General features: G+C 57.4%; 1 protein-coding gene across 2 annotated transcripts in view; it reads left to right on the plus strand.

The window, feature by feature from the left end:
* The window catches only part of KCNH2 (potassium voltage-gated channel subfamily H member 2), a 32,419-nt gene that overhangs the window by 7,120 nt on the left and 2,460 nt on the right, over window positions 1–22,839 (plus strand). The window contains exons 3-11 of one of the 2 annotated variants that reach the window (XM_041002042.1): window positions 11,699–11,863; window positions 12,826–13,287; window positions 13,840–14,051; window positions 18,622–19,050; window positions 19,527–19,914; window positions 20,258–20,457; window positions 20,935–21,187; window positions 22,186–22,379; window positions 22,579–22,678. In XM_041002042.1, coding sequence (XP_040857976.1) covers window positions 11,699–11,863; window positions 12,826–13,287; window positions 13,840–14,051; window positions 18,622–19,050; window positions 19,527–19,914; window positions 20,258–20,457; window positions 20,935–21,187; window positions 22,186–22,379; window positions 22,579–22,678 — 2,403 coding nt within the window. Of the gene's footprint in view, window positions 1–11,698; window positions 11,864–12,825; window positions 13,288–13,839; window positions 14,052–15,744; window positions 15,863–18,621; window positions 19,051–19,526; window positions 19,915–20,257; window positions 20,458–20,934; window positions 21,188–22,185; window positions 22,380–22,578; window positions 22,679–22,839 lie in introns of those variants that run through there. The other variant, XM_041002043.1, reaches the window with a different exon arrangement.

Raw genomic sequence — 22,839 nt, forward strand, 5'->3', positions numbered from 1 at the left:
GCCAAGGGGTGTTTTGTGTCCTTGATATGGGAACAGACTTGAGTGGGCCCGGTGTAGGGACTGAAAGAGTTTTGCTCCACAGGGGAAGTCAGAGCTTGGGCCTGCCCCAGGAGGGCTGGGTCTCAGCAAGGCCGGCCTTAGGGTTGCAGACTCTCCCAGCCAGCGGGATCCCGCTTGAGGCTTCAGGTCCCCAGCTGTATCCCAGGCATTGAGGGAGCGTTCCCAATCTGGGGCAGGGTGCCCTGGTTTGCACAGGGATGGGGATGGGGTCTTCCTGCCCCAGTCCCACCCCAGGAGGAAGGCCAGCCTCAGCCACCCGGGTCTGGAGAGTGTCGGAGGGCGGCTCCTCCACAGCGCGTCCTCTGCAGCCCCCGGAGAGAAGCTATGTAAATATTTGCGCAGTGCTGTCTGGGATGGGAGCGGAGTTTGACGGTGGCCTTGGGCCCTGGGGAAGGGGGGTCTGGCGCTTGGGTGTGAGGTGGGGTGAGCCCATACCTCTTTTCTCTGTAGAGGTGGCTTCCTGGGTGGTGTGATCTAAGCTGTTCTAAGAAAGCCTCGGTATTTCCCCAGGGTGCTGAAGTGCCGCTCTCTGAGCAGTCCACTGCGCTGTCATCCTTTTTCTTCCACAATGAGCTCACTGCTGCTGCCCTCTCCGTGGTGTGGGGATGGCATTTAGCATTCAGCATGAAGGAGCTTAACAGGCCTGGCTGGAAAGCTGTCAGGGCTGGGGCCGGGAGGGCTGCTGGGGGAGGAGAGAGGGCTCTGTGGGCTCTTGGCCTCTGCAGTCTCCTCTTGGTCCTCAGACCAGAGATCCTTATGGTCTCCACACTGTGAGCTATGCTTGGCCTAAAACAGGTCCCTCTCAGTCCGGCTGTGTGTCATCTGCCAGGCTGCTCATGCCCGAAAGGCTGCACTGTCTTCCCCTGGGCCTGGTGCCTCTTTGGACACAATATGGATGAACCTGTCAATGTCCCTCTTCCCGTGTTAGGCCACAAGGTGCACTAGGGCTGAGGGTGTTGTGTTGTCTGTGGGACCTCTGTGCCTTGTATGTGGGAGCTTGCCGTGCCTTTGCTGAGTGGCTGAGTGCTGGGGGCAGTGTGTTGTGTTGCAGAAGCCCTCTGCTGGAAGTCAGGTGACTTGGGACCAATTTCTACTGGATGACAGACTTGCGAAGTCGCCTTGAGAAAGTCACTTCCCATCTCTGGTCCTCGGTCTGCCACTCTGTGCACAGCTGGGGTGGGGGCAGAGGGTTACAAAGGACGACGAGGAGGAGGAGGCTGTCAGAAAGGTGGGACAGAACCAGGGAATAATGGCCTCCGCGGGAGGGATGTGGGAGGGCGGGGGAGAGTGTGGGGCACAGGGAAGGTCTCTGGAGGAGGGGTCATAGTCTCCCCCACATCAGTGGACTGAGGACGCCTGGCTTGGGAGCAAAATCTTAGAACTGCCCAAGACGGCCAGCTGGGTGGGAGCTGTGGAACGCAGATGCCCTAGTTGGTGCAGCTGGCTCATGCGCCACTGTGCCTGCACTGCACAGCCTGCCAGTGCAGGGGGCTGCCTGCTTCCTCATGGCGCTCTGAAGGTGGGATTCCCCTGTCATTTTGCAGGAGGGAACATCTTACTTAGAAACTGCCTTAGTGGAAAATCTCCAGCTCCACCGTCTTCCTTCCACCCCTGGTGCCCCATGCAGTGTGGCTGCCTTGCCCCACAGTGCCCTTTTGCAATGCAAAGGGCTCGGGGTTCAGGAAACTTGGGTGTTAGCTTGGATCTGAGAGGCTCCATTCCTCATTTACTAAGTGCGCTCGTGTTACCTGTCACCCATGTGCTCTCAGGATGGGACACCTGGCACCAACAAGCTGCAGAGCCAGGGCTTGCTCTGCTGGCCTTAGGTCCTGGGCTGAGCTGTTGTCACTGTGGGGAGTGAGCCCTGAGTCCCTGCCGTGCACCCTGCCCAGGGTGCCTTCCCCCACCCCTAGGCTTTTGCTGATCCCATCTCCTTCTCCCTCCTAAAGAACTGAAACCACAGTACTCCTGTTCGTGTTTTTTCCCTTTCTCTTGCATTTTATTTTTTTCCTTTTCCCTTTTATCTCACTCCCCAGAGGCAACCATTCAGATGTACTCACTGTGAATGTGTTGCTTGCATATGTTCTTGCAAATGTGTATTTTGTCTGGATGTATGCGTATAGATCTAATTTATGCAAATGAAACTGTGCTGTATATTGTATTCTGGTGTTCACTTTTCTTACACAGGAATATGCCTTTGGCTCTCTCTGGGCCGCCAGCTTCACATGTTCTGGTGTGGCTACCACACTTTCCCACCCACTCCTCCGGGGAGGGACCCCAGATTATCGGCGGTGAACATCCTCGTGCATGGTCCCTCTGTGGGATGAATGCCTGGGAGGGGAACTGTAGGAGAGTGGAATACTGGGACACCCAACTCAGTCCTGCTGGGCTGTGTAGCCAAGTGGCTGTGCCCAACTTCGTCCTCCTAAGTGGAGCAGGAGATCCTTGCACCCTGGTATTCCTGCCGTGTTTGACGTGATCTTCCTTTCTAATTTTTGCTAATCTGTGGGAGAAAGCAGTATCTTGGGGTCTTTGATTTCTCTTGTGTATCTTTTAGGCTGGAGGGCCCTCTGGATCTACTTAGAAAAGTAGAAGTGAATTGCCTGCTTATGGCCATTGTTTATTATTATTTTTTAAAGATTTATTTACAGGGCCCGGAGCAATGGCTTAGTAGCTAAAGTCCTCACCTTGAACGTGCCGGGATCCCGTATGGGTGACGGTTCTAATCCCGGCAGCCCCACTTCCCATCCACTCCCTGCCTGTGGCCTGGGAAATGCAGTCAAGGACGGCCCAAAGCCTTGGGACCTTGTACCCGCGTGGGAGACCCGGAAGAAGTTCCTGGCTCCTGGCTTCAGATCGGCACAGCTCCAGCAGTTGTGGTCACTTGGGGAATGAGTCATCAGACGGAAGATCTTCCTCTCTGTCTCTCCTCCTCTCTGTATATCTGACTTAGTGATAAAAATAAAATAAATCTTAAAAAAAGATTTATTTACTTTTATTGGAAAGGCAGATTTACAGAGAGAAGGAGAGACACAGAAAAGATCCTCCATCTGTTGGTTCACTCTGTAAGTGGCTACAACAGCCAGAACTGAGCTGATCCGAAATCAGGAGCCAGGAGCTTCTTGCAGGTCTTCCACTTGGGTGCAGGGTCCCAAGGCTTTGGTTATCTTCCTCTGCTTTCCCACCCCCAAAGCAGGGAGCTGAATGGGAAGTGGAGCATCTGGGACACAAACTGGCATCCATATGGGATCCTGGTGCATGCAAGGCAAGGATTTAGCCACTAAGCAACTGTGCTGGGCCCCATTGCTTTTTTTTTTTTTTAGATTTATTTTATTATTATTATTTTTTTTATTAGGGAGGCAGATTTACAGAGATAGGGAGAAAGATCTTCCATCTTCTGGTTCACTCCCTAAGTGGCTGCAACAGTCAGAGCTGAGCTGATCTGAAGCCAAGAGCCAGTACCTTCTTCTGGGTCTTCCACGTGGGTTCAGGGTCCCAAGGCTTTCAGCCATTCTCTATTGCCTTCCCAGGGAAAAAATCAGGGAGCTGGATGGAAAGTGGAGCTGCTAGCACATGAACTGGTGCCTATATGGGATCCCAGCACTTGTGAGGGGAAGATTAACCAACTGAATCACCACACCAGACTCCCATTGCTATTTTTTTAAAGATTTATTTATTTTTATTACAAAGTCAGATATATAGAGAGGAGGGGAGACAGGAAGATCTTCCGTCCGATGACTCACTCCCCAAGTGAGTGCAATGGCCGGTGCTTGCACCAATTCAAAGCTGGGAACCAGGAATCTCTTCCAGGTCTCCCACACGGGTGCAGGGTCCCAAAGCTCTAGGTCGTCCTCCACTGCTTTCCCAGGCCACAAGCAGGGAGTGGATGGGAAGTGGAGCTGCCGGGATTAAAACCGGTGTCCATATGGGATCCTGGCACGTTCAAGGTGAGGACTTTAGCTGCTAGGCCATGCCGCCAGGCCCCCATTGCTATTTTTTTTAAAAAGATTTATTTTTATTGGAAAGTTAGATATACAGAGAAGAGGAGAGACCAAGAGGAAGATTTTCATTCCGATGATTCACTCCCCAAGCAGCTGCAACTGCCAGAGCTGTGCCAATCTGAAGCTAGGAGCCCGGAGCCTCCTCTGGGTCTCCCACATGGGTGCAGGGTCCCAAGGGTTTGGGCCATCCTCAACTGCTTTCCCAGGCCACAGGCAGAGAGTTGGATGGGAAGCGGGGCTGCTGGGATTAGATCCTGTGCCCATATGGGATCCTGGTTCTTGCAAGGCAAGGTCTTTAGCAGCTAGTCTACTACGTTGGGCCCCATTGCTAATTTTTCAAAGAAAGTTTTTATTTATTTTATTTCAGAGACATAGAAACACACACACACACACACACACACACACACACACACACACACACACACAATCTCATCTGCCAGTTCATACCCTAAAGGCTCGCTGCAGCTGGACCTGGGACCAGGAACTTAACCTGGATCTTGCAGGTGGGTGGTAGGGACCCAGATATTTGAGTCTGTTGCCTCTCTGGGTGCACATTAGCAGGAAGCTGGAATTGGGCGTTGAGCCGGGACTTGAACCCAGTCACTCTGACCCCAAGTGGAGTCTTAGCTGCTGTGCCAAATGCCCACTGATGTTGCTCATTGTTCCACTGAGGTTGTGGTTTTTGTTCTTACTGATTCTCAAGGTTTTCTTATGTGTTCCAGAAATGCAAATGCAGGCACTGAACCTTCAGTGTATACTCCAGATGTGAATTCCTTCTGAAATCGAAATATTGCAAACATCTTCCATGCAGTCTCTGCTCAGTTTATCCAAAAAAGACAATTTCGATAGCAAAGAATTTATGATTTTCCCCCCTAGTTTGTGTTTTTGAGTTCCTGGCGAAGAAAGTCGTCATGAACCCGAGCCTGCAGAGGTCCGCTGCGACAGTGTAGGCTGCGGCTGTCGTCCTCCTGAGCTGACCTCGCGTGCGGGGTCCAGCAGGGATCCAGTGTTATTTTTTCCGTGTAATGCGCCAGCTTTCCCCAGACGTCTCATAAACACTCTGTTCTTTTCCGTTGATTTGTGGGGCCACCTTTATCGTAGGTTAATCTCCCACAGAGCTGTGGGTCCCTCTTACAGCCCTCTATTTTGTCCCAAATATTTGCCTGTTTTTTGCATCAAGACCACATTAAAAACAAACAAACACCCATGACATTTAAGACGTCTTAATATCTGATAAGGCAAATCCTCTGTCTTTGTTTCTTTTTTTTTTAAAGGTTGACAAGGTTTTTTGTGGATCTCTGTTCTTTTTATGCATTATAGAGAAAGTTTGTTGAGTGCCCGGACAGAATAAAAAAAAAACACCTCACTGAAATCTTGATTGGGTTTAGATGGGTTTTATAGATTCATTTGGGGAGTACTGATATCTTTATATTAGTCCCAGTCAAAAATCTAGACTGTCTCTCCATTTACCAGATCATTTCTCTGCCCCTTCTTAGTTTAAAGTTTGTTTTTGTCTCCTCATAGGGCGTCTTGTATATTCTCGGTCAGTGCCTGGGTGCTTTCTGTTCCTTGTTGCTATTGTTGAAGGGAGCTTGTATTTGACTGTTTTCTCTTTGCCCTCCGACTGGTGTAGAGAAATGCTGTAGATTTTCATGGTCTGATCTTGTATCTGGCAACCTTGTCGAACTGTCTTATTAGTTCTAATTGTTTATTGTTGATTTTGTTGGTCCTTTGGGGGAGATGACGCTATCATCTGTAAATAATGGCCATTTTCTGTCTCCGGGTCCTGGTCGTGTGTTTTGATGCTCAAGTATATTGTCTGACTTTTCTGCAGATTTTTGTTGGTGTTTGCATTTGTTGGTTGGTACTTCCCGGTGTCCCCTTGGTGGGCAAGTTGGGAAATCACTAACTTTTGGCTTAAATGATCAAGAAGCTGTGGCTGGTTTGGTGACCCATGACAGAGCTCCCACTGGGAGTGGTTTATTAAGGCCCCTCCAGGCTCTGTGGCCTATGCCGGGAGCCAGGATGGGGGACAGCTCTAGAAGCTTGCAGAGCACCAGTGGAATCATGAACCCCCAGATTGTCCCCTGACGGATAGTGGCAGCTTTGGGTGCTCCACCACCTCATGCCAGGCTGCGTGGAGGATCAGCGTGGAGCAGGGCTGACGGATTGGATGCTCAGAAATCTCAGCCCTGCTGCGGTTGCACCCCTGATAGGCGGGCATCTTGGTACTGGCCCCTGGGCCCAGTGGTGCCTGTGGACTGGATTCACTAGTGCTCTACCTTCTATTTTGACTTGGGCTGGAGATGGGGCAGTTCTGTCCTGTGCTGGCAGGCCGTGCCCCTGCATTTGAAAAGGAGCCCAGAGGATGGGACCATGGCTTGTCTACACTCGCAGGCCACTAAGAGTCCCTCCGTACTTCCTTACAACACCTGACTTTTCTACCCCACCGCGGGAAGCTGTCTGCTCTGGCCTCACTGTTGTCGACTAGAGAGAGGCAGCTCATGCAGAAGCCAGGCACGGTGCCCTCCTGCAAAGGGAGAAGCAGCTGGAGAAGTCAAGGACACTTCGGACAGGGGGCTTGTGGGGTGGCGTGGAGCAGGAGAGAGCAGGAGTTGCAGTGGGAGGCACCAACCAGACTGATGATGGTTTGCTTGGGCCTGAGTGTAGCCGTGGAAGTCAGCTCTCCCCATTGTGTGACATGGTTTCAACTTTCCAGGACTCTTCAAGAGGAGGGCAGGGTTGTGACTTGCAGTCTGTCCCCTGCTGAGAAGGCCTGGAGCAGAGCTGGGCTCTCTAGGCTGAGCTGGCCTCCTGGGACCATTGCCGTGCCAGGTGGATGGCATGAGCACGCTGCGTGCCATGTGTGGGTCAGGACGGGGGCTAGAGGCCCTGAACCCTAGATATGGCCCTGGACAGAGGTGGCTAGCAAGATTCCTCTGCAGAGGCTTGTGTGGAAGCTGCGATGCCCCCCTGCCCCAGCCCTGCCCTGCACTGAGTGTCCCCGGGACTCTGCCCTGCTCAGCCCTCAGAGTCAGGCGTGTAGAATTGCCCTCTCTCTTTTACATCATTCACTAGCTGGCCTCGCAACCTTCTTCACTCTGTTCCCTGTCCCCTCCCCCTGCCCAGGCCCACAACTGTCTCTGGTTTTCCCTGGGCCCCCAGCTGCCCATGAGAGTGGTGTTAGTGACACGATGGCCCCCCGCCAGAAGCGGCTCCCGCTGCATCTTCCTGTCGCCGCCACCAGGCTAAATATAACCTGACACTGCACAGCCCTGGGCTGCTGCTGACAGCCTCCCTGCCTGGGGGCGGACAGGGCCGCCTGCAGCCCCAACCTCCTGCCCTCAGCGTGACTTTGGGCCTGTCCTGGGCACAGTTCCTCCCGCTCAGAGCGAGGCAGGCAAGCCATCAGGGTGAGGGTGATTGCTTCCCGAGGTCACCTTCCCCACAGGGACTTGCCCCTCTGCCTCGTTCCAGCTCTGGATGCTTCCATAAGGCCATCTGTCATCTCAGCTGGCACCCAGGGAAGGACTCACTTGTCTTTCCTGCAAGACCGCCCGGAAGTCTGAAGCTCAGAGAGGTGATGACCTGCCCACAGCCACACACACAGCAAGCAAGAGGGAGAGCAGGAGGCCAGCTTTCCTGGACTGGGTTTGCTCATTTGACTGGTTTAATCGCTCTTCCTCTGTCTTGACCCTCACACTGACCCCACTGGGGTTGGTGAATGTGGGCACCCAGCAGAACTTGCCCGAGGCTGGTTGGGCTCCTCTGTAGGCCTCCTCTTCTCAGCTGGCGCTGCCCAGCCCCTGTCCTGCTAAAGCCACGTGTGGTTCCTGCCTGGGGTCTGGCCAACCAGTAGGTGGAGCCCCTTGCCCTGGGATGGGTATAGGAGGCTGGACAAGGACGGTGTCTCCCTGCCCTCCTAGGCAAACTTCTAAAAGCCAGCCAGAATGTGTGTGCTGACCATAACAGAGACCCCCCATGGGTTCAGGATTGGTTGTCTCTGATACACCTGGGTTGTGTCCAGTCCCAGCTCTCCCTGCTTGGAGACTGACTGTGAGGGACATGGCACAGGGCAGGCCTGTCCCGCCCAGGGTGTTGGGGCCAAAGTCGTGGATGGCGTAAGGAGCTGGGAATCCTGGGCAGGGAATGGATGCTAATCAATGGCTGTCTCCCAGGGCATCCAAACTCCCAGGTGGCAGCCTAGGCTGGTTTGTGAGTCCTCTCCCCAAGCAGCATCTCGGCAGCCAGGGGAGTGGACAGACAGCACACGGATCTGGCATGGGCTGCGTCAAGGCACTGAGCCACCCACGGACATCTCTCTTTCTTACTTCTTGAACCGGGGGAGACTCCCTTTGAGTCAGTCATTTAGTCATGTGTCTTATCAAGGTGATTTTGTCTCTGCACCCTGGTGGGATGAGCATGGTCGCCCGGTACTGCAGCTGGACACCCGGGGGCTCAGGGAGGCTGCCTGGCTCGGCTGCCCGCCCTCTTCCCAGGGGAGACGGGGAATCCCACAGCCTACTGCCCCGCCTCCCCTCCTGCTCTCCTGCTGCTGGCTGCCCGGGAATGTAGGCCGTGCCTGCCACGGAGTGGCTCTTAGGGGAACTGCAGGCTCGGTCTCGCCTGGCTAGGCAGCTGCACCTTTCTTGAAGCTGGTTTCTGTCCCCGGGGGAGGTGGGGAAGGTGTGGGGATTTAGGGGGCATGATGGCCTGGGCCCTGGGGCTGGGGGAGAGCCACCTGGGCAGGTGGGTGGGCAACGGTTTTGGGTTTCATGTGTGCCGTTGTCAGCCCAGGGTGCAGCTCTGCTCCTTTGCTCTGACAGTTCTATCCTGGGAAGTTGAGGGAGGGCTACAGTCCCACTGTCCCCTAGGAGCACCTCTTGATTCCATGCCCATGCACAGCTTGGGACGTGTGCCCTCTCCCCGACTCCCGGCCGGACTGACTGTCCTGTACTTTCCGGGACTCCAGCTCTCGCAACCCCAGCCAGTGACCGGATGGGGTCTGGCTCTGGCAGGTGCTCTGGCCCCTTGTCCCTGCTCATGAGGCAGGGTTGGGGAAGGCTGGACTTTGAAGAGCCCGGCCCATCGGGGAGGTGACATTTTCCTGCCTTCTGCATCCCCCTCAGCCATTTCTCTCCTCAGCCCTCAGGCAGGGCTCCAGTTCACATTTTTGGGATAACCAGGCCTTTGACAGGAGTTATTTGAAAGGAAAAATGTCTTGAATGTTGACAAAGGGAGGGGGCCCCCGGGTTGTGTGTGTGAGTGTCTGCTGGGCCCTGTGGCCTCTCCTGGAGCCCCTGTGGTCCAGGACAGCATCAGAGATGCCAGGCACCCAGTGGGGCTGGGCAGGCCCCAGGGTGCAGCTCCTGCCTGGCTCACAAAATAGCTTGGTTGGGAAGTGGGGATGTGGTGCTGGGGTTTCAGGGTCAGAATTTCTGGGGTCCTGTGTTGGGGGCAGAGTCTTCATGCACCCTAAAGGGCTGGGGTGCAGACTCTGGGTTTCCCTGAGACTTGCTTCCTGGTGGGGACCTTGGGGTGCAGGAGGGTGGGTGCTGGGGTGTCCAGGGCTAAGGTTTCCTGCTTTCTGGCCCCTCCGCAGGCCCCGGGAAGGCTAGGCCCTGTTCAGGCCGCTGCTGGCCATCACCATATTAGGGCATAAACTCCAGGCAGGCTGTCTGGGTGCCAAACGGCCTCCAGCTGGGCCCAGCCCCCTGCAGCTCCCAACACCACAGCTGTGTGTCAGAGGCCGGAGGTCAGGGGACAAGAGCAGCTGCTGGAGGGGGACCTAGACAGAGCCCTGGGAGCTCAGGGCCCCCCTGGGCAAAGCCGCGAGGGCCTGGGACGCGGTGAGTGGAAGGGGCGGGATGGGCGGAGAGTTCCTGGCCTGCTCCTCCCCGGGTGCAGCCCTCACCTTGGCGCCCTCCTGTCCGTCTTCCACACCATGAGCACCATTTGCTCTGGGCTCATGAGCCCTTCCCCAGCAGGTGCCAGGAGTCAGGCCGTCCCCACCTGGGCTGTGGCTGAAGCTGCTCCCTCATCCCTCACAGTGTTCAGCTCCTTGAGTCTGGCCAGCCAGGCATCCAGCACAAATCCCTTGTCACAGGGTGCTGGCCCTCCCTTGACTCAAATCACCACTGCGACCACCCCTGCTGTGACCCGAGTCAGGAGAAGGGGTGAGAGTAGGCCTGGCAAGGAAGGGGGAAAAACCGCAGGACGCTGTGGGACGTGGGAGGGTAAACAGGACTGACAGGTGCGGCTGAGCTGCCAAGGACCAAGTGGGACCACACAGTGGCTCACCAGGTAGGGTCACCTAGCCACCCATGTTCCACTTCAGCTCTGGCCCTGCCACGGCCACTTGCTAGGCAGTGCCCCCTGCCCCAGTTATTCCAGGGGTCGCGGACACTGGGAGGCAGAGCACACAGGTGACAGAGGGGAGTGGAGACCAGGAGGGAAGCCTTTCCAGTCAGGAGAGAAGGAGCAGGGAGCGCACAGAGGAGCAGCAGAGGGAGCTGATTGTGCTCTCTTGTTTATCAGGGAGGACTTCTTGTAGGCGGAGTGTGGGGTGTGTGTGGGTGAGCTGAACTAGGCCCTGGGTGCAGCCGAGAGCGCACTCTAGAGGAGGCTGTTCAGAAGTCACCTTGTGAGGTGTGCTGGGGACTTGGGGAGCCCAGGTGGGCCAGGGGCACTTGGCCTGAACTGACACCATCTGTGACCAGAGAGATGGGAGGAGAAATTAAAAAAAAAAAAACCAAAAAACAAAGAAACAACAACAAAAGACCCCACCAAGGACAGGGAGAGAAAAACAAGGACAAGAGAGGAGAGGAAGAGGAAAGATCTAGAAGCAGTGCTTCTGAGACTGCAAGGTGAAGGATCGGTTTCTGCATTGCTAAGACATCGCAGCCCGGGACTTTGGTGAAATACAAACTCCTGTGGCTGGATCTCGTGGCGCTGCTGCCTTGGTGTAAAGGTTTGGAACTCTTATTCTCCACGGCTGCCCTTATCTTGTTGTGGACCGACACAACGGCAAGAGCTAATCTGAAGAGGACAGATGGAGGCAGATCACAATCGCCAACTGTCTACAGCATCCAGTGGGCAGCAGGCATCGCTGGTCTTACTTAACGTTTAGAACCCTCGAGAAAACAAAACAAAGAACTCTTATCATCGTTCCCATTGTATAGAGAGGAAGCACAAGGCACAGCTTGAGGAAAATGCACAGATGATGAAGAAGCAACGCTGGGACCCGACCCAGAGATTCTGGGCCGAAAGTCTGTGGGCTGGATATGCCCCACGTGAGGGAAACGCCGAGACACGTGGAGAAGAAGGGGAGAGTGAAATGGGCCAGGGGAGGCTCAGAAGCCAGTGTGGGAGGAGACACATAGGGGCAAAGAGGGCAGCGAGGGCGGGAGCTCCGGGCAGCAAGCTGAGGCGGGTGGGGCCAGGGAGCAGCCACATGCTGGCACCCATGTGGCCAGGGTGGAGGGTAGGGCTGCAGGACAATAGAGAGGGTGCCTGGAGGGGTGTGGGCAGAGGTGGTTGGGCCCTTTTGCTCTTGGCGGTCCACCCTGTTTTGTTTTCTGCTGTACCCGCGGAGGGGGCCCTGGTGCCACAGCAGCTGGTCCCCCTTTCCCCCACAGGAAGCTGCTTCCTCTGTCTGGTGGATGTGGTGCCCGTGAAGAATGAGGATGGGGCTGTCATCATGTTCATCCTCAACTTCGAGGTGGTGATGGAGAAGGACATGGTGGGGTCCCCGGCTCGTGACACCAATCACCGGGGTCCCCCAACCAGCTGGCTGGCCCCTGGTAAGTGGAGCCATGCTTCTGGGCTGGCCCAGGAATGGGTCTGATGTACTTGGGAGCTGGGGGCTGTCCAAGGCAGTGCTCCACAGAAAGGGAGGTGGCTGGAGATGGGTGTGTGTGTGTTGGGGGATGCAGGAACACCAATGACAGGCTTGGGGCTGCCTGGCCCAGGATGGACACCCGGTGGACAGGGCCCAGAGTCACAGGTTCTGGGACCAGGATAGTCTCCTGTTTCCTCACCTTGCTTGCATGGTTCTCCAGCGCCCTGTTTGGTGTGGTCCTCTCTCCATCCTGGCTGACCAGCCTGGCTGACCTTCTCATGCACAGAAGTCGGCTCTGGATGGCTTCTCAGGCTTCCTTCCCTATGTGGTCTTTGCATGTTGAGAAGAGGCTTTTGGGGACCTGCTCACCCCTGCTGGAGACTCCGGGATCTTAGCTCCTTCCCAAGGGGACACAGGCTCAGGTGGCTTCATGTCTCAGCAGGGTGACCCCTGTGGCTTTATCCTTCATTCAGTGCTTGGTTTCTCAAGCTTGGGATGGACCATGTTGGTGACACAGCCCCACTTCTCCTGCAGGTGCCATCCCCACCATGGGCCAAGGTACCACCTCCTCCGCCTCCTCACGCAGGTGCAGGCGCCACCACCGATTGTGTGACCTCCTGCAAGTTATGTAACTTTTTTTTTTTTTTTTTTTTGCCGAAATTGGCAAAAACAGGGGTGCTGGCGCTCAGCACTGCAGTTAGAAGGCTCCGGGAGGATTTATGTGCAGGCTGCCGTGAAGGGGCTGTTTTTGATGATCAGAGGCTTTTGGCTGTTTGCTGAGAATTGAATTGTGTGTCTTAGAAGGGCACTGGCTATCAAACAGCGCCAGCCGTCAGGGTCCCCAATTCCCCTGCTGGCAGCTCGGTGGCTAGGGCTGCAGCTGGGCCTCCGTCCCCAGGACCACCTGCCTCTGCTCTCCCACAGGCCGTGCCAAGACCTTCCGCCTGAAGCTGCCCGCGCTGTTAGCGCTGACGGCCCGCGAGTCGTCATCGTCGTCGGCGCGGTCGGGTGGTGCGGGCGGCGGCACAGGCGCCCCGGGGGCCGTCGTGGTGGATGTGGACCTGACACCTGCGGCGCCCAGCAGCGAGTCGTTGGCCCTGGATGAGGTGACGGCCATGGACAACCACGTGGCGGGGCTCGGACCAGCGGCGGAGGAGCGGCGCGCGCTGGTGGGCTCCGGCTCACCGCCGCCCGTCTGCGCACCGGGCCCACAGCGATCGCCCCGCGCACACAGCCTCAACCCCGATGCCTCGGGTTCCAGTTGCAGCCTGGCCCGGACACGCTCCCGGGAGAGCTGTGCCAGCGTGCGCCGCGCCTCCTCGGCCGATGACATCGAGGCTATGCGCGCCGGGGCACTGCCCCCGCCACCTCGCCATGCCAGCACTGGTGAGGGCAGCGGCCGCCCGTAGCTCCGTGCGCTCTCACTCCCATCCCAGCCCTAGCCCACCCTACGCCTGCCCCCCGTGGCAGGCCTTCAAGTTTCCTCCTTCCCGCCAGTCCCTCGTGCCTCGGAGATGGAAATCCCATTAAGCACTTATTTAATCTCATTAAGTGGCCTTTCACTCTATTAAATGTCCATTCATCCCATTACATTCTTCCACTCCCAGAGCTCTTGCTGGTCCTCAGAGTTGGCTCCCCCAGGACGTCCTACAGGGGGATGGTTGTGGGAGAGGCTCAGGACCCCCTATACTACCTGGCTGGTGGGATAGACCAGCTCCCCGGGGGGCTCTCTGTGACCCAGCCAGCCTCTTTGAAATGGGGGGATATGTGGTTTCCTGTCTCCATGACTCTCCCTCCAGCTCCTGACCTTCCCCTGACTGCCCCCCCTGTGTCCCAGAGCCAGAACCTTCCAGGGCTTGACCTTCCAGGAGCTCTCCCTCTGTCTTCCTCTGTGGTCTGAGTGCCCTGCCTGAACCCCCATTTGCCTCTCCACCCCAGGGGCCATGCACCCCCTGCGCAGTGGCCTGCTAAACTCCACCTCAGACTCGGACCTCGTGCGCTACCGCACCATCAGCAAGATTCCGCAGATCACCCTCAACTTCGTGGACCTCAAGGGAGATCCCTTCCTGGCCTCGCCTACCAGTGACCGGGAGATCATAGCCCCCAAGATAAAGGAGCGGACCCACAACGTCACTGAGAAGGTCACCCAGGTAGGGGCTCAGCTCTCACTTCACTTTGTAGGAGCTTGTATGGGAAGAGGGAGGGGCAGGCTGTGGGTAAAGTGGGAACGGCACCTTGGAGGAGGGAGATAGTGCAGATTTGGGATGGGAGGGGAGGGGAAGAACGGGGAGGTGGCCTTGGGACCAGCAGGTGTGGTGTCTGGCTCGAGGGGGCATGGAGAGTATAGGGTACTTGACGCTGGGGGTGGAAGAGTGCAGGGGAGTGTGGGAGAAGGCAGCCTCAGGGGACAAGATCTGTTCAAAGGATGCGTGGGAGAAAAGTACTGGGTGCCAGGCCAGCAGGAGGCAGTGCAGATTCTGAGGTCATGGAGGCCAAGGTCAAGAGAATGCTGATTCTTTCAGGCCACCGTGAGGATGAATGTGAGGCTGGGGGACTGGCACCTGCAGGGTGTCCTGGTGGCCCAGAGCTGTCACCTGTGTTCCCCGCCCCCCACGGGGAGGGGTGACTTCTTTTGTGTGTGAGTTAGGGGGCAATGGTGGTGGGCTGACGCCTGGTCCCGAGAAGATCTGGAGCCTTTGAGGGCACTAGGCCAAACCACTCAGTGGCAGGGCCAGTCTGGTCTTTTGTCCCCTTCTGGCAGCTGTGTGGTCTGCATTAACCCCCTTCCCCACTCCTCTGCCTACCTCAGCTGCCTGGCATGCTGGCCTCTGTGTGTGTGTGTGTGTGCGCGCGCACGCACTCAGTACTGCAGGTGCCTGCACTAAGTGCTGGGTTCCATATAGTTGGGGGACCCTGTCCCCAGCTGCTGCTTCTAGCTTCTCCCGCGGTGGCAGCTGCCAAGGGTGGCCTCTGTGAGGTTGCTGCCCATCTTGCTTGGCTAGCCTTCCTGGCCTTGCTCCAGATGCCTTCTGACTCACTGGGTCCCTGCCAGGTCTCCAAACCCCTTGGCCTTGACTCTGGAACATTCCCTCTCACCCCAGGCCCTTATCTCCCCCTCCTGTCCCTGCCTGTCCTCTCAGTCCCTACCTGAGCCCCCTGTGTGTTGGCTCTGTGCGGGAGCCCTCCATGTCCGCCTGCCATGTTGTTGTGGGTCTGTGTGTGTGCGTCTCTGTCGGCGTGCACGGGTGTGTTTGCCAGTCCCTGGGCAGTCTCTCCACCTCTGGGCGTCTGTGACTCTGGCTGGCTAGGCACTGGACCGGCGGGGCGGGGGTGTTGGGGAGACCATTAATCTGCCGTGACAGTCCCGGCTGCCCTGCCGGGGCAGAGGGGGAGGGGCACGGGCTGCGGGAGCGGCTGCAGCAGGAGCCTGGAGCGGGCCGCGGGGGAGGGGGCCCCTAGCCTGGCACGGGGCGGAGGGGCGGGCACGGGCTGGGCGGGGGAGCCCAGTGTGCCGGGTGGGGGTGGGGATGGGGGGAAGGAGGAGGGGCCGACCGGCCGGAGCAGCCGAGGTTCCGACCGCAGCTGCCGGGCTGGCGGCAGGCAGGCAGAGCGCGGCAGCACCCTGGCCGCGGGGGCCCATACCAGGGGACCATGGGCAGCCTGAGCCAGGCAGGCTGCTGCCTATGCTCCATACCGGGGTGACCCCAGCTCTGGGGCCTGGCCCCAACCACCTTGGCTTCATGCCAGAGGCTGCTCTGCTCGCCTGGGCTGGGACTGCCTCTGGGGTGCAGGTGAGCCGTTGGCCGGGCCCTTGGGCCCTGGGACAGGCAGGTGTGGGGGAGCCAGGTTCTTCATGGCGGCTCCAGCAGGGAAGGCAAGCGGGACAGGGGCCCTGCGGCCCAGGGCCAAGAAAAGCCGGGTGAGGCGGGCGGTACGCATCTCCAGCCTGGTGGCCCAGGAGGTAGGTGACCCCCAGCCCCTCCTCCCCTCGGAGAGTGGGGCCCGCAGGCAGCTTCTGCCAGAGGGTATGCAGCTTCCAGCTAGGAAGGAGGGCTTCCGTGAAGCAGGACAGCTTGGGATTCCCCAGCCGGCAGTCCTGGGTGCCTGCTGGCTCTCCTCCCCGCCCAGTTTCTCTGGCTAGGTTTCCTCTTGTCTGGGAGGGGTCCCCTTCTGGGGTTCACACCATTCCAGCTGTGTATGTAAAGGGAAGAACAAGAGGACAGGGAAGCTATGGGTGCTCAGAGAGGATGGCGTGGAGTCAGAGGGAGGAGAGCATGCCAGCGGGCGGTGGCTGGGAGAGGAATGGTGGGCAGCAGCCAGGCCTGGCACAGAGCATGGGGGCTCCTTGCTGTCTATGCTGAGCGTGGATCTGCAGCAGGTGAGGGGGGCTGGAGCTGCTTTCAGCAGTTCTGGAGGCTGGAGTTGAGGGTGCGGGTGGTCAGGGGGCCATGGGTGGTTGGTGAGGGGCTTCTGAGTGGAGGCACCTGGCTTACCTCTTCAGAGGTGGCCTGTGGTTCTGCTGGCTGGGTCATTGTCTCAGCTTCCCCCTCACCTCCCCAAGCAGATTACTTATTACCTTGTGGGAACCACCTCTCTGCCCTTAGCGTCTGTCTCCTATGGAGCCAAGAGGCGGCTCAGGGCTCTGGCTAGTAGTGGAGGTGATTTCAGGTATGTCTGAAAGTGCCACCCTTACCACCGCCTTCCCTGCACCTGAGCTGTCTCCGGGCTCATAGGCGCATCCCTTCTGGGGGACAGGTGCAGGTGAGGACCCAGGCTTTGGCTTCAGTAAATCAACTTCAGTAGTCTATGGGACAGTAGGTTGAGAAGGGCTGTGTACCTGGCCCGAGACTGTGTGGTGGGCTGTATGAATAATAGAGCTACCAGCAGCCCCCTGAATCAGGCCTTGAATCGCAGTCATGCTCCTTGCGTGCGTGTCTGTCTTGGGGTGGTGCAGGCCATGCTTTGGGCAGTCTCAGGGCAGGGTCACTGCTGCCAGGGTCCAACCTTGTAGGCATAATGGGAAACCATCTGGGGATGGGGGCAGCTGTGTACCCTGCTGCTTATCTGCAGGGTTCCAGCCAATTCCTTTTTCTCAGTCTCCACTTGAGCCTCTAGAAACCACCACCCCATGCACACCTGCTGTTGGCCTTAAGGAATGATATGCTTAGGCTGAAGACAGGAAAGAAATGGGGTCCAAGGTGGGCCCACATGCCCCTTCCCCTGCCCTCAGACTCCATCTACTTCCTCTAATGCCATCTAATACCTCTGGAGTTCGTGTGCCCACTCAGTATGGCCAAGCCCCTGATTTTACCCATGCCACTTCTGATTTCTTCTAATGGTGTGTTGTCAAAGTGATGCCATCTATGAAGGTGCACTGGGGGCTCCAGCCTGTATATGAGCCGGGATCTCTGGGACTTCATGCAGCTCAGAGGCCCGAGGCTGTGCTTCTTCTGGGTTCGCTGGGCAAGGCCTTGGGTTGGGATGCCTGGCAGGGGGCAGGCTGGGAGAGCTTGGACAGGTGGTCCTGGGATGAGTGAGATGGCAAGAGAGAGGACAAGAGGAGTGGCCAGTGGAACCCATCGGGAGACAGAGGAGGTCATGGGCAGTATGGGAGAGCCGCTCTGAACCCTTCCTAGGAAGAGTGACGTGGCCACTGCACCTGCTCTGGGCAGTGGGCCTGCCCCTGCATGGCTGAGGAAGAGGCTGGAAACCCCTGTGCAGGGCCAGCCTGTGTGCATATCCACAGCCTGTGTGCATACAGTTGGGCACCATTTCCTTTGGGCTGGGCTGCTTGTTACGTCCCTTAGTGAGAGTGAGGGAGGGTAAGGGCTATGGGTTGTGTATGCCTGAGTGGCGAGGGAGCTGGCAGAGTGGGAGTGGGAGGGTGAGAGGAAGTGTCTTAGTCTCATTTGCCTCTAGGGACGTCAAGGGTGCCTGCAGCTGGGTGGCTGGTATTCTTGGGCTGGTGGCATAAAGTGGGACCCATAGGAGACTGGAGTGGCAAGTTTTGGTTTATGGGATTATGACTCTTGGGGCCATTGCGCAGGCTACTAACCCTAGTCCTTGGGACATTTTCTGGACTGAGACTAAGGTGTGTGCATATATGTGTCGGTTCAGAGTGTGAGCAAGATGACATGGTGTGTTATAGTCTGAAGGTTTCGGTCTGCACTGCTGGCGGGGAGCAGTTGTCACTGCACAGAATCCTGGAGTCAGGTGTGCTGGATGCAGTCAGAACTCCCTCTAGCAGCCCCATGCTGCATAATATTTTGGCTACTGCAGTGCCCAAGTCTGGGGCAATGGATGGGGTCAGTTGCTGTAGAAGAGCTAGAGCTAATCTCATTGGTTGGTTCACTCCCTGGATGCCTGGAGTCACCAGTACTAGGTCAGGCTACAGCCAGCAACTGGGAACTCAGCCTGAATCTCCCATATGGTGACCGGGGTCCAACTATGTCAGCCATGACATGGCCATACTATCAGGAGACTGGATTTGGGAGTAGAGCTGAGGCTAGAACCCAAGCACACTTAAATGGGATGTGAGCATCGCAAGCAGTGTCTTAACTGCTTAAACAAATGCCCATCCCTGATGGATTCTCTTTTGGCCTCCTTTCTTCCTCTGCATGGCCTCAGCAGAAATGTTCCCTGCACCTCCTGGTCCCCATATCCCATCAGGGTCCTGCAATCTGTCCTCACCCTTCACCTACATCTCGTTGCCTTGTCTAGGTCCTGTCCTTGGGTGCTGATGTGCTGCCCGAGTACAAGCTACAGGCACCACGTATCCACCGCTGGACCATCCTGCACTACAGCCCCTTCAAGGCTGTGTGGGACTGGCTCATCCTGCTGCTGGTCATTTACACGGCTGTCTTCACGCCCTACTCGGCTGCCTTCTTGCTAAAAGAGACGGAAGAGGGTCCCCCGGCTCCTGATTGTGGCTATGCCTGCCAGCCATTGGCCGTGGTGGATCTCATTGTGGACATCATGTTCATCGTGGACATCCTCATCAATTTCCGTACCACCTACGTCAACGCCAATGAGGAGGTTGTCAGCCATCCCGGCCGCATTGCCGTCCATTACTTTAAGGGCTGGTTTCTCATTGACATGGTGGCAGCCATCCCATTTGATCTGCTCATCTTCGGCTCGGGCTCTGAGGAGGTGGGGCTGGCTAGGAGGCAGAGAATGGTGGGGGGAGGCCGGGAGGGTGTAGGCTGAGGGAGGGGAGGTGGTGGGAAAGAGAGAAGGGGTGCAGAGGTGTGGTGTGCTTCAGCCACCCTGAGCTGGCTGCTTGCCACGGGGTCTGCTCACAAGGGCTGAGAGAAGGCTGCCCAAAGGGGACACTGTTTTGGAACACTCACAGCACAGGATCATGGGCCTTTTGGAGCTCCTGTTTCCTCATTCTCACTGTGGGAACCATGCCTGCTGTGTCCCAAAGCCAGGGCCGTGATAGATGAGCCTTCTGTGCTGGGCCCAGTGGGCGAAACACGTCACACAGAGTGTTTCAAATATTAGGAGGATTCCATGAGGAAGTGTTGGGATAAGGGGCGCAAATCTTACCTCTGGTGCTTCCTCCAAGGGCCACAGCACCTCCACTGATGGTCTGCCCCTCTCCCCTGACCCTTCTCCCCCTCCAGTTGATAGGGCTCCTGAAGACAGCGCGGCTGCTGCGGCTGGTGCGTGTGGCTCGAAAGCTGGACCGTTACTCGGAGTATGGGGCAGCTGTGCTGTTCCTGCTCATGTGTACCTTTGCACTCATCGCTCACTGGCTGGCCTGCATCTGGTACGCCATTGGCAACATGGAACAGCCTCACATGGACTCACGCATCGGCTGGCTGCACAACCTGGGCGACCAGATTGGCAAGCCGTACAACAGCAGCGGCCTGGGTGGCCCCTCCATCAAGGACAAGTACGTCACAGCTCTCTACTTCACCTTCAGCAGCCTCACCAGCGTAGGCTTCGGCAACGTCTCCCCCAACACCAACTCCGAGAAGATCTTCTCCATCTGCGTCATGCTCATTGGCTGTGAGTATACCCCTGGAGACGGGGCAGGCATTGGGGGATGGATGGTGGGGACGAGCTCTCGGTGGAGGATAGCGAGGCTGCTGGGCAGTCAAATGAACACCTTGCATCATTAATGCCTTTGGGGTCCAGCTCCCAGACAGTTTGGGGGCAAGGGCAGCCAGGTCCTGCTGAAAGACTGCCACACGTTAGAGTGTGTGTATTTGGGCATCGCAAGTGTGTGTGCTCAGACTGGGATGGGACCCACGCTGGTGATGACCTGTTGCTAGGGGACCAAGCTGAGGGGTTCCCCTGGGCAGGCAGGGTCCCTGTGGATGCTGATGGCCCCACTCACCCATGCCCCCAGCCCTCATGTACGCGAGCATCTTCGGCAACGTGTCGGCCATCATCCAGCGGCTGTACTCGGGCACTGCCCGCTACCATACACAGATGCTGCGGGTGCGAGAGTTCATCCGCTTCCACCAGATCCCCAACCCGCTGCGCCAGCGCCTCGAGGAGTACTTCCAGCACGCCTGGTCCTACACCAATGGCATCGACATGAATGCGGTGAGGCCCCAGAGCCGGGTAAAGGCAGGCGAGGAGAGGCATGGACCCTTGGTGCCTCGAGCTTGGCTCAGAGAGCCATATAGATCAGGCTGGCACCGGGCCCTTGTGCTCAGGAGGAACTGATGCCTACAGAATTGTCACACTCACTGCTCCATTTAGAGCAGGTGTTCTAGCAGGTAGGCGTTGGCGTAAATCCTTCAAACAGGCAGAGGCAGAACTTCATCTCTACCTCCCATTTGAGAAAAATGAAAATCCAACCCCTGGGGGTACCTGGTTAGGAGTGGCGCCACTGGAGTGGGAACCCAGGCCCTTCCTGAGATGCTGGTCCTCTTAGTGCTGGGTGGCAGGGCATCTGGGATCGCTGGGGCCAGGAGGTGGAGAGGCTTCTCTGAGATGGGGGTGGAGTGAGGTGGGGTGGGATGCTGGTGGGGTCCCCGGGGAACACATGCTGAGTTATCCTGTTGCCCCCCCCCCCAGGTGCTGAAGGGCTTCCCTGAGTGCCTGCAGGCTGACATCTGCCTGCACCTCAACCGCTCCCTGCTGCAGCACTGCAAGCCCTTCCGTGGGGCCACCAAAGGCTGCCTGCGGGCCCTGGCCATGAAGTTCAAGACCACGCATGCGCCACCAGGGGACACACTGGTGCATGCTGGGGACCTGCTGACAGCTCTCTACTTCATCTCCCGGGGCTCCATTGAGATCCTGCGGGGTGACGTCGTCGTGGCCATCCTGGGTATGGCTGGAGGCTGGTGGCTGGCTTAGAGAGGCAGGGCTGAGCCCCATGAGCACACAGTCCTGGGGCTGCGAACCTGGGACTACCGGCAAAGGTCCCAAGCTCCGGCACTCCAAGAAGGGCAGGCAAGAGCAGCAAGGCATAGTCCTTGGGGGCGGGGGGGTGGGGAGGTGTAATGAGGGTCTCCAGATTCTCCTTGCCTCCAGGATTTCCCCCAAAGTAGATACTTCCTGCTTCCTTCATGTAGGATCTAGAGTGCCAAGGTGGGAGGGGAGGGCGTTTGTCTGACTTTGCTAAGCACCGCGTGGAGTCCCACAGCTTCACGTCCCAGAGCACGCAGCCAAGGAAGTCCTGCCCTTCCTGCACACGGGGGCAGGGGTGCCAGGACCCTGGGGGCTTCTTGCCCTCTGTCGGTCCTTCCAGGACTCTGCAAGTCTCAGGGCAGGACATCAAACACATCTGGTTGTGGCTCCCAATGGGATATTTGAAGTTTCCATCTCCCAGTTTAGTGCAAACCTATGCTCATCCTATAAACACTCCCCTTCCGCTACTAAAAGGGAACAACACCTTGGCCTTACCTCCATGGTACATTCTGGCATTTTCTACTGTATGGTGTTCTGTGTGCTAAGCTAGAGTATCCTATTTCTTTCTTTCTTTTATTTTTTTAAAAAACGAACAGCTGGTCTTGATTCTTTACTGGGTTCTGAGCCATAGTCTACAGAACGCTGCTTGTGGGGGCGCAGTATCTGCCAGGAGGGCATCGGGATGGGGGCATTCAAGTGTGTGGAGTTATTGTTATAGCCCAAGGAAGTCAGGGCAGGGAGCAGAGCCAGGGTACCCTGGCTTGTCCGCATTCCAGGCCAGGCGCCATTGCTGGGAGGAGGCACAGAAGTAGCTGGGTTCCTGAGTGAGAGCCTTCAGTCCCTGCTGGCAGTGGTGTGTGGGTTGGACCCAGAGTGGGACTGCTGGCCTGAACTCGGCCCCTGTGTGGCCTGCAGGGAAGAATGACATCTTTGGAGAACCGCTGAACCTATATGCACGGCCTGGCAAGTCCAACGGGGACGTGCGGGCCCTCACCTACTGTGACCTGCACAAGATCCACCGCGACGACCTGCTGGAGGTGCTAGACATGTACCCCGAGTTCTCAGACCACTTCTGGTCCAGCCTGGAGATCACCTTCAACCTGCGAGATGTGAGTGGCCCATCCAGGCTTGTGGCTGCCCTCCAGAGACCTGCCCTGCAGCCAGCCAGGCCGCCCCTGCCTTGGAAGTGTTGCCTTTGCCTGGAGCAGGCTGTGGCGGGCAGAGCCTCCAGCGTCACTTGCTAATGAGAGTGTTGAGGCCTGACCCGGAAGAGCTGGGAAAATCCCTCACGCCTGTACTCCGTTCCAGACCAACATGATTCCGGGCTCGCCTGGCAGTGCGGAGTGGGAGGGCGGCTTCCATCGTCAACGCAAGCGCAAGCTGTCCTTTCGCAGGCGCACAGACAGGGGTGAGGCGGGGGAGGGGAGTTGGGGAGGGCTCAGGGAGAGGTTGGGGGAGGGGTACAGAGGACCTGCTCCACCGGGTCCTGTCCCTGAATGCCCACTCCTCACTCCAGCAATACAAATGCTGCCCCTGCTTTCAGGCCCGTTTAAAGCCATCACCTTCTCC

The sequence above is a fragment of the Ochotona curzoniae genome, unplaced genomic scaffold (genome assembly GCF_017591425.1).
Source record: "Ochotona curzoniae isolate NIBS_2020 unplaced genomic scaffold, NIBS_Ocur_1.0 scaffold_2476, whole genome shotgun sequence".
Lineage (NCBI taxonomy): Eukaryota > Metazoa > Chordata > Mammalia > Lagomorpha > Ochotonidae > Ochotona > Ochotona curzoniae.